The 10,862-nt window shown below is 44.3% G+C and overlaps 1 protein-coding gene across 1 annotated transcript in view; it reads left to right on the top strand.

Moving 5' to 3' along the window:
- The window catches only part of ARFGAP3 (ARF GTPase activating protein 3), a 70,575-nt gene that overhangs the window by 17,408 nt on the left and 42,305 nt on the right, over nucleotides 1-10,862 (top strand). Inside the window, exons 3-6 of the mRNA XM_017850007.1 lie at nucleotides 1,054-1,126; nucleotides 6,445-6,576; nucleotides 7,613-7,696; nucleotides 10,262-10,349. Of these exons, the coding sequence (XP_017705496.1) occupies nucleotides 1,054-1,126; nucleotides 6,445-6,576; nucleotides 7,613-7,696; nucleotides 10,262-10,349 (377 nt within the window). The remainder of the gene's footprint in view (nucleotides 1-1,053; nucleotides 1,127-6,444; nucleotides 6,577-7,612; nucleotides 7,697-10,261; nucleotides 10,350-10,862) is intronic.

Raw genomic sequence — 10,862 nt, 5'->3', positions numbered from 1 at the left:
AAAAAAAAAAAAAAAAAAAAAAGCCAGGCATGGTGGCTACCATCTACTTGGGAGGCTGAGACAGGAGGATTTCTTGAGCAATCCTGGTTGAGGCTGCAGTGAGCTGTGATCACACTACTCTATTCCTAGGTGACGGAGTGAGACCCTGTCTCAAAAAAAAGAAATTAGTAAATATAAGGGCAGCACAAAGGAAAGTTTTGGTGCACCTGAAACTTCTTTTCTTTCTTCCTTGCCCGTTTTGTAAAAGGTATTCTACGTATACGCATTCTGAAATAGCCACATTCCTTACGGTTAGTGTAAGGCAAGCTATTACTGAATAACAGCCTCTGCTTTTTGCTCATTTCTGTGGATTCAGTATAAAGATTCTAACATTGTTGCTTTACAGTCGACCCCTTGGTGAATGTACATTGTTGAAGCTGTACTCACTGCCTTGTTTCAGATTTACTTGTTTTACAATGGAGAGAAGTCAGGCATAAGGTGTGGCAGGGGCAGGAAGTGCTTGTAGCTTTCACTTCAGGAGCATGAAATCTTGTGTTTTCTCTCCCTGCCGGTCGTGATGTTGGGTAGGTCTCTTCTACCTTGTGATGAGAGAATGAGCATCCTCCAAGCTTCTGGTAGGGATCAAACTGGACAAGTAGATCACCGACATGAAAACATCCAAACAGTGCATCTGTTTCGAGTAGAGACGCATTAACAAATTTTAAATCATACCCAACCAAGGATAGGAGGCAAAGGGTTGGTGGTGTTCCTCGGAGGCCGAGGCGGGAGGACCACTTGAGCTCATGAGTTCAATACCAGCCTGGACAACAAAGTCTACAAAAAAACTTACCATGTCCCCGTGCCCTGCATTCCAGGAAGGACGACAGGAGCCAGGGGTTGCTCACACCAGCCATCATCCACTCTGGAGTCCTGGCATCCCAAAAGTGTGGGTCCTTGTTGACACAAACGTAGAATTCTTTAGAATCCTAAAAAGGAAACCTTGTTCTCAAAAGCTCGCTGATTTTGATCCTGGGGATAAAAAAATTAACGTTTAGTAATATTCTTTCCATTTAGATCTACAGAGTTGGATTCTAACTGGTCATGGTTTCAGTTGCGATGCATGCAAGTTGGAGGAAACGCTAATGCAGTAAGTTCATCTCAAACTCATCATTTTCCTTCTTGTTTAAATATTTGTTACGCTATAATAGTAAAGAAGCTCAGGCTAGGTGCAGTGGCTCGTGCCTGTAATCTCAGCCGTTTGGGAAGCTGAGGTGGAGGATCCCTGGAGCCCAGGAGTTCAAGACCACCCTGTGCAACATGGCAAGACCCTCTATTTATAAAAAACAAAACAGGTCGGGCGCAGTAGTTCACGCCTGTAACCCCAACACTTTGGGAGGCTGAGGAGGGCGGATCACTTGAGGTCAGGAGTTCGAGACCAGCCTGGCCAACGTGGAGGAACCCCCGTCTCCACTAAAAAAAAAACAAAAAAACAAAAAAAAACAAAAATTAGCCAGGCATGGTGGCACACACCTGTAATCCCAGCTACTCGGGAGGCTGAGATGGGAGAATTGCATGAACCTGGGAGGCAGAGGTTGCAGTGAGCCGAGATCAGACCACTGCACTCCAGCCTGGGTGACAGAGCGAGACTCCACCCCAAAAAACAAACAAAAAGAGTTCAATACTTGCAAGTTTGGGAGGCCCTATGAGATGAAGCAGAGAGCCTGATGGGTTTTGGAGTTGGACAGACCCAGTTGACTTGTTTATTGAAAAATCTGTTAAACACCTAATAAAATGGAAACGTTGGCTACGTGCTGGGGATACAGTGACAGACAAGACAGACAAGATCCCCACTGGGCACAGTGGCTCATGCTTGTCATCCTAGAACTTTGGGAGGCTGAGGCAGGCAGATCACCTTGAGCCCATGAATATAAGACCGGCCTGGACAACATGGCAAAAGCCTGTTTCTACAAAAAATACAAAAATTAGGAAAGCATAGTGGTGCATACCTGTAGTCCCAGCTACTCAGGAGGCTGAGGTGGGAGGATCTCTTGAGCCTGGGAGGTAGAGATTGCAGTGAGCTGAGTTGGTGCCATTGTGCTCCAGCCTGGGTGATAGAGTGAGACCTTGTCTCAAAATACTACGCAGAAATAACCAAGATCCCCTCTTAGAGACAGAGGCAGTCAGAGAGTGATCAAAGAAATATGTTCACAGGAAAATAACAGGCAGTGATAAGTGCTTTAAGAAAATTAAAACAGGAAGCAAGGGTACAGAGAAACTGGAGGCTTCTTTATGACAATAGTTTTTTAATAACTGGGGTGACTTTTGTGGTTAGGATGGAATGCTTGTATTTGAATTAATATTTAACTTCTTAACTATAAATTACAAAACCCATTCTTTTTTTTTGAGACGGAGTCTGGCTCTGTTGCCCAACCTGGAGTGCAGTGGCACTGTTTTGGCTCACTGCAACCTCCACCTCCCGGGTTCAAAAGATTCTCCTGCCTCAGCCTCCTGAGTAGCTGGACTATAGGCGCACGTCACAACTCCTGGGTTTTTTGGTATTTTTAGGAGAGACAGGGTTTCATCATGTTGGCCAGACTGGTCTCGAACTCCTGACCTCAAGTGATCCGCCTGCCTTGGCCTCCCAAAGTGCTGGAATTACAGGCGTGAGCCACCGCGCCTGGCCAAAAAACCCATTCTTCATGTCTTTAAATATAGCAAATATTGTGTGTTAATTTCTAAACACAAATATAAATATTGTGTAAGTTCTGTGAAAAAATAACCTTAAAATATTAATTTATAATTTTAAAAGAACTGATTTCCTTAACCCCATTTACAAACCTAATTAAGGATTTTCAAACATTGTAAACTTTATTTACAAATTCAGTATATTTGATTATCTCAAACACTGAACTGGCAGCCTCACAAATCTAGCCAGCCAAATATTGCACAGCACTGGTAGCCTATTTATCAGGACAAAATGGTGTAGATTGAGTAAATGGAATTCCTTTAGGCGTTTCTTATATGCTAAAGAATAAGAAATCAAATTTGTATGCATTTCAAATAAAAATTATGACCAGGCATGGTGGCTCATGTCTGGAATCCAAACACTTTGGGAGGCTGAGGCAAGAGGATCACTTGAGCCTAGGAGTCTAAGACCAGCCTGGGCAATTTAGTGAGACCTCATCTGTACAAAAGACTTAAAAATTAGCAAGGCATAGTGGAACCTGCCTATAGCCTCAGCTACTCAGGAAGCTGAGGTGGGAGGATCACTTGAGCCCAGGAGTTCCAGGCTGCAGTGAGCTGTGATTATGCCATTGCACTCCAGCCTGGGTGACAGAACAAGACCCTGTCTCAAAAAGAAAAAAAAAAAAATTATATATGTGTGTGTGTGTATCAAATAAAGTCAGAAGTCTATAATAGCAGTTTCAAAAATGCTAGTTTCTCAATCTTTTTTCTTCGTTGTCCCTAAGCATAAAAATCAATTAATTAGATAACTTTCCATTTAAATTGGATCCAATGTTTCCCTAATGAGATAAATTAAATACTAAGGAATACAGTTTTGTCAGGTAGAGGTGATCTTTGGAAGGCCATAAACCATTGTAATAACTAAGATTTTTTTTTTCACTTTTCAAGAAACAATTTTTGCCCCTCTTAATTAAAAAGATATGCCTAGCCAGGCATGGTGGCTCACACCTGTAATCCCAGAACTTCGGGAGGCCGAGGCGGGAGGACCACTTGAGCTCATGAGTTCAATACCAGCCTGGACAACAAAGTCTACAAAAAAAAATTTTTAATTAGCCAGGCATAGTGGTGCATGCCTATAGTCCCAGCCACTTGGGAGTCTGAGGCAGAAGAATCACTTGAGTCCAGGAGGTTGATGCTACAGTGAACAGTGTTCACCGTGCCACTGCACTCCAGCCTAGGTAATTGAGCAAGACCATCTCAAAAAAAAAAAAAAAAAGAAAGAAAAAAGTATGCCTTAGATGTTTCAAGCTTATTTTTTGAGATAGAGTCTCACTCCTATTGCCTAGGCTGGAGTGCAGTGGCAAAATCATAGCTCACTGCAGCCTCAACTTCCTGGGCTCAGGTGATTCACTCAGCCTCCCAAGTAGCTGGGACTATAGGCAAGTACCACCAGGCACAGCAAGTTTTTTACATTTTTAGTAGAGACAGGGTTTTGCCATGTTTGCCAGTCTGGTCTTGAACTCCTAGGCTCAAGTGATCTGCCTACTTTGGCCACCCAAAATGCTGGGATTTACAGGCATGAGCTGCCAGCCCTGGCCAGTGTTTCTTATTAATTTTTTATTAATTTTCTGGGTTTTTCTAGAGACGTGGTCTCACTTTGGTTCCCAGGTCGGTCTCAAATTCCTGGCCTCAAGCAATCCTCCTGCTTTGGCTTCCCAGAGTGCTAGGGTTACAGGCATGAGCTACTGTGCCCAGCCTCAAGCATCTTTTTAGAAACTTTTGCCCATTATCATGATGTTCACAAACTTGTTCCTAAACTTAGCCCTGTTGGTTTGACTTACCTGTTCTTATTTCTAAGCCTTCCCAACGTTGCAGAGTCACCCTCCAAACTCCAGAAAGGAGCTTTCGCATCTCAAGCCAGCAGGGGTCAGGGGACATGGGGGGGAAGGCTCAGATGAGTGGTCATTTCAGTTTACCCAGTGGAGCTCTAAGTTATGGGCTTGGACCCATCCTTTTGTATTTGAATCCTAACTCCGTCCCTTGCTACCCATGTGATCTGGGGCACGTTGTTGAATCTCTCTGTGCTTCATTTTCCCTATCTGTAAAGTGTAGACAGGAGTAGTGACTGTCTGATAGTGTTGCTGTGAGGATTGAATGCGATGATGCCCATGAAGCACTCACGACAGGATCTGGAACATGTGGGTGACCAGTATCATTATCAGTCAAATTAGGTTCATCAAAGGATCGCTTGTATAGGTTTTTAGAAGACCTGTTTTAATTAAGATATGAATTCTATAATTCATGTCTGTACATGGATCCTCATGAAGTGGGTAAAAGCAGTTTCTTTTAATTGTTTAAATACTTGTCTTAACGTCTTACTTATATTGTAGTCTCTGTTAATGACAGAATAGTGTTGAACGAGGTAAATGTTAATGTAGCTCCTCACTAATTTGTCAAAAAATCTGATTTACTGGAATCCATTTTGAGAACGATTGTGGACTGGGCATGGTGGCTCACACTTCTAATCCCAGCACTTTGGGAAGCCAAGGTGAGAGGACTGCTTGAATCCAGGAGTTGGAGGCTGCAGTGAGCCATGATCATGCCACACTACACTCCAGCATGGGTGACAGAGTCAGACCATCTCAAGAAACAAAGAAAAGGGCCAGGAGCGGTGGCTCACGCCTGTAATCCAGCACTTTGTGAGGCCAAGGCAGGTGGATTCTTTGAGCTCAGGAGTTCAAGACTAGCCTGGACAACATAGCAAGACCCCATCTCTACAAAAAATACAGAAATTAGCCAGGCGTGGTGGCACACACGTGTAGTCCCAGCTACTTGGGAGACTGAGGTGGGATCGCTGGAGCCCAGGAGGTGGAGGTTGCAGTGAACCGAGATGGAGCCACTCCATTCCAGCCTGGGTAATAGAGCAAGACTCTGTCTCAAAAGAAAAAAGAAAAGAAAAGAAATGGATTGCTCATGAATTAAAAGTAGTCCTGAGAAGAAAGCTTCTCCCCAAATAAAGTTCACAATGACAGAGGTGGTTTAATGGACAAATGAGGACTAGTTATTTCATTTTGTAATGCAAGTCTCATAGCTAGTTTTTGTGTGTTTTTTTTTTTTTTTTTGAGACGGAATCTCGCTCTGTCGCCCAGGCTGGAGTGCAGTGGCCAGATCTCAGCTCACTGCAAGCTCCGCCTCCCGGATTTACGCCATTCTCCTGCCTCAGCCTCCGGAGTAGCTGGGACTACAGACGCCCGCCACCTCGCCCGGCTAGTTTTTTGTATTTTAGTAGAGATGGGGTTTCACAGTGTTAGCCAGGATGGTCTCGATCTCCTGACCTTGTGATCCGCCCGTCTCGGCCTCCCAAAGTGCTGGGATTACAGGCTTGAGCCACCGCGCCCGGCTCATAGCTAGTTTTTGGTTTGTTTTTTGTATGCTTGTTTGTTTGTTTGTTTTCTGAGACGGAGTCTTGCTCTGTTTCCCAGACTGGAGTGCAGTGGCAGGATCTCAGCTCACTACAAGCTCCGCCTCCTGGGTTCACCATTCTCCTGCCTCAGCCTCCCAAGTAGCTGGGATTACAGGCATCTGCCACCATGCTTGGCTAATTTTTTGTATTTTTAGTAGAGGTGGGGTTTCACCGTGTTAGCCAGGATGGTCTTGATCTCCCAACCTCGTCATCCACCTGCCTTGGCCTCCCAAAGTACTGGGATTACAGGCGTAAGCCACCGCACCTGGCCATAACTAGTTTTACCAAAATATTAATCTGCATGCTTTTCTCCGTAGTCTTCCTTTTTTCATCAACATGGGTGTTCCACCAGTGATACCAATGCCAAGTATAACAGTCGCGCTGCTCAGCTTTACAGGGAGAAAATCAAATCGCTTGCCTCTCAAGCAACACGGAAGCATGGCACTGATGTAAGTCACTGGAGGCTGGATTGTCTCCTTTAGATACATGTTCACTTAGTAGAAAAAGTGATTTTTATCCTGAATAGTAAAACTTTTCTACCTGAGTTGTCTTACAGGGAATTAGTGTACAATAGATTCTTACTATTTGAAGTAGTTATGTTCTGTAAATTCATCATGAGTACTGGATTAACGAATACTAAAACGTTGCTCCTAGGAGAAATACAGGATTAGGTTCCTATGAGCTCTGGTTTCATTTTTGTCAACTGATCAATACGTAACCTTATTTAACATGTGTTTCTATTTAGAGACACCTTTTTAAATATATATTGATGGCTCATGAATGTTGAACTCACAGCCAAGGACTGTAACTCAGCCCTGAATGAAGCTTATTTAATGCCTGGATTTTCTCCGCATGAGGCACATCACAGCCTTCATGTGCTTCAGAACATTAGCTAGCCCTTCAGGACTGCACTTGAGAGTCATCTTAAAAAGTGATATCCTCAATGAAAAGCACGGAAATGTGAAGATCGTAGCACGAAATAAGCTACAGGAAGGACATTTGTTATGAGAACTGAAACAAGAAGGCAGAGTAGTGTGTCCTGTTTACCTCAGCTGAGAACGGGGCTCTCAGGCAACTCGTTTTGCTGCACTATTCTCCAAATGACTGAGACACCACGAGGACTGAGTTTGGGTTGAAAGTAAATTTTAGCAAGTAGGTAAATTCATAAATATGGAATCCGTGAATAACGAGGATTGATTATCGTTGGGAACCTGCGTTTAGATATGAAGTCTTTGATCTTTCCTTTTCAGAAATGGTTTGTGTGTTTGAGGTACTTGACTTCCTCAAGGTTTGCAAGCAAAATTTACTGGATGATAGATTACTAAAGTGCACTCAGAGGTCCTCTGTAGGGATGTTACTGATTTTATAAGAATGGAAAGCACCAATCTTTAGGAAACAGGTCTCTATAAGGGAAATGAAGGGTATCAAATAAAATCCTTTACAGGCCGGATGAAATGCTCAGCCCTGCATTGTGTTTTTTTCTAGCTGTGGCTTGATAGTTGTGTGGTTCCACCTTTGTCTCCTCCACCAAAGGAGGAAGATTTTTTTGCCTCTCACGTTTCTCCTGAGGTATGTATTATGCTTCACCTCATTTTAAAGTGTGCTTCCTCTGACAGTTAACAAAAGGTACATATTTAAAATGTTAGGATACAGGCTATGCTGTTGTAACAAGAAGTCCTGAAACATAACTACTGAAGAGAGAAGTGACATTATCAACAATTCTAAGGTTAGGCTATCTGCCGTTGACTGATGGACTTTGCTGTTCTCAACGTGTGGCTTCCATCTCAGGGTCTAAAGCAGCTGCTTCAGTTTAAGACTCTCCCAGCTTAAGAGAAGAGTACAAGCATCCTTGAGAGCTAATGCCCTATTCTTTTATTTCTTTCTTTATTTTTGGGGGGACCGAATCTGGCTCTGTTGCCCGAGCTGGAGTGGAGTGGCATGATCTCAGCTCATTACAGCCTCTGCCCCCTGAGTAAGCAATTCTCCAGCCTCAGCCTCCCGAGTAGCTGGAACTACAGGTGTGCACCAACACACCCAGGTAACTTTTTTTTTGAGATGGAGTTTTGCTCTTGTCGCCTAGGCTGGAGTGCAATGGCGTGATCTTGACTCACTGCAATCTCCACCTCCTGGGTTCAAGCAATTCTTTTGCCTCAGCCTCCCGAGTAGCTGGGACTACAGGTGTGTGCCACCATGCCCGGCTAATTTTTGTATTTATAGTAGAGACGAGGTTTCACTATATTGGCCAGGCTGGTCTCGAATTCCTCACCTCAGGTGATCCACCCACCTTGGCCACCCAAAGTTCTGGGATTATAAGTGTGAGCCACCTTACCCTGCCACAAATGCCCTATTGTTTTACAGAAAAAGTCTAGAGGTAGCTCCCATCCCTTCTGCTTAATGTCCTGTGAGCTGGAATTTAGTTGCATGTCTTATCTAGCTGCCAGGGAGCACTGAGAGTTTATTACTAATACTGTGTCACAGTTCAGTTCAGAGCTCTGAAACTGACAAAAAATGAAGACATTTTTCATAGGGGTTTCATTCTCAGTGCCCCAGTTTTGCTGTTTACATAGTATATATCTCAAAGCTGTTGCATGAGTTAATAGTACTGGTAAAAGTACTTAGTACCTGGCACAAAGTAAGCCTTCAATAAAGGCTCTAAATATCACACTCCTCATCCTTGTGACCTGATAGCAACAGTGACAGCAATCCGTAGTACTCTGTGGCCTCTCCTCGGATCACTTAGATCTAGGGAAAGTAAAGCCTAAAAAGCCACAATATTTACTATTTGGCTCTTTCTTTTCTTTCTTTTTTTTTTTTTGACGGAGTTTTTGCTCTTGCTGCCCAGGCTGGAGTGCAGTGGCACGATCTCAGCTCACTGCAACCTCTGCCTCCCAGGTTCAAGAGATTATCCTGCCTCAGCCTCCCGAGTAGCTGGGATTATAGGCATGCGCCACCACACCTGGCTAATTTTGTGTTTTTAGTAGAGATGGGGTTTCGCCATGTTGGTCAGGCTTGTCTCGAACTCCTGACCTCAGGTGATCCACCAGCTTCAGCCTCCTAAAGTGCTGGGATTATAGGCATGAGCCACCGTGCCCGGCCTACTATTTAGCCCTTTAAGGTAACATGTGCCTACCTCTGTCTTGGAGCATCATATGTTCTGCCAGCTATCCTAGCTTCGCCTAGTCCCATTGGGTAAGGAGCACGATTTGGTGAACTCTTGCTCAATCTATTCTTTAATTTTCTTTCTTTCTTTTTTTTTTTTATTTTGAGATGGAGTCTTGCTCTGTTGCCTAGGCTGGAGTGCACTAGCACAATCTCGGCTCACTGCAACCTCTGCCTGCCAGGTTCAGGTGATTCTCCTGCCTCAGCCTCCCCACACCACCACACCCGGCTAATTTTTTTGTAATTTTAGTGGAGACACGGTTTCACCATATTGACAGGTCTGGTCTCGAACTCCTGACCTCAGATGATCTGCCTGCCTCAGCCTCCCAAAGTGCTGGGATTACAGATGTGAGCCACTGTGCCCAGCTTATTCTTTAATTTTCAATTTAAAACTATGTAAAGTCATACAGGTTGTTAAACCTTGTTTTGTTGTTGTTGTTGTTGTTGTTGTTTTTGCTATTATAATTTGCACATACTTATTAGCATTGTCACAGTCAGTAGTTACCCAAAAAGGTTATCAAGAAAGAGGAGAACAGGCCAGGCATGGTGGCTCATGCTGTAATCTCAGCAGTTTGGGAAGCCAAGGTGGGAGGATAGCTTGAGCCCAGGAGTTTGAGATGAGCCTGGGCAACATAGACCCCTTCTCTACAAAAAATTTAAACTTTAGCTGGATGTGGTGGCACATGCCTGCCGTCTCGGCTACTCAGGAGGCTGAGGTGGAAGCATCACTTGAGCCTTGGAGGTCAGGGACACAGTGAGCCATGACTGTGCCTCTGCACTCCAGCCTGGGCAACAGAGCAAGACCCCGTCTCTATAAAAAAAGAAAGCAAGAAAAAAATAGATACGCCTTCCTTTCCGTGAACAGGGACTCAGAATGTGGCTGTTTAAATTGTTAGGTTTTTCCTGTGCTTTGATTTGTTTTTTATGGCTGTTTTCTTGCTTTGTCTGCTAATGACTTTTCTCACTTTGTTTCAGTTGAGTGACACAGCATGGGCATCAGCAATAGCAGAGCCATCTTCTTTAACATCAAGGCCTGTGGAAACCACTTTGGGAAATAATGAAGGTGGAGTCCTTATAACTGTCATGTAATACTATTCTATGGTTCAGTGGCATGCTATGAAACTATTAAAAATTGGCCGGGCGCGGTGGCTCAAGCCTGTAATCCCAGCACTTTGGGAGGCCGAGACAGGTGGATCAGGAGGTCAGGAGATCAAGACCATCCTGGCTAACACGGTGAAACCCCGTCTCTATTAAAAAATACAAAAAACTAGCCGAGCGAGGTGGCAGGCGCCTGTAGTCCCAGCTACTAGGGAGGCTGAGGCAGGAGAATGGCGGGAACCCGGGAGGCGGAGCTTGCAGTGAGCTGAGATCCGGCCACTGCACTCCAGCCTGGGCGACAGAGCCAGACTCCGTCTCAAAAAAAAAAAAAAATTAAGATGGGCCAGGCACAGTGGCTCATGCCTGTAATTCCAGCACTTCGTGAGGCTGAGGTGGAAGGATCACCTGAGCCCAGGAATCGAAGACCAGCATGGGCAACATAGTCCCCATCTCTACCAAAAAAAAAAAAAAAAAAAAA

The sequence above is a fragment of the Rhinopithecus bieti genome, unplaced genomic scaffold (genome assembly GCF_001698545.2).
Source record: "Rhinopithecus bieti isolate Rb0 unplaced genomic scaffold, ASM169854v2 scaffold_33210, whole genome shotgun sequence".
Lineage (NCBI taxonomy): Eukaryota > Metazoa > Chordata > Mammalia > Primates > Cercopithecidae > Rhinopithecus > Rhinopithecus bieti.
The sequence above is the reverse complement of the archived record's forward strand: the minus strand, read 5'-3'. Positions and strand labels throughout refer to the sequence as shown.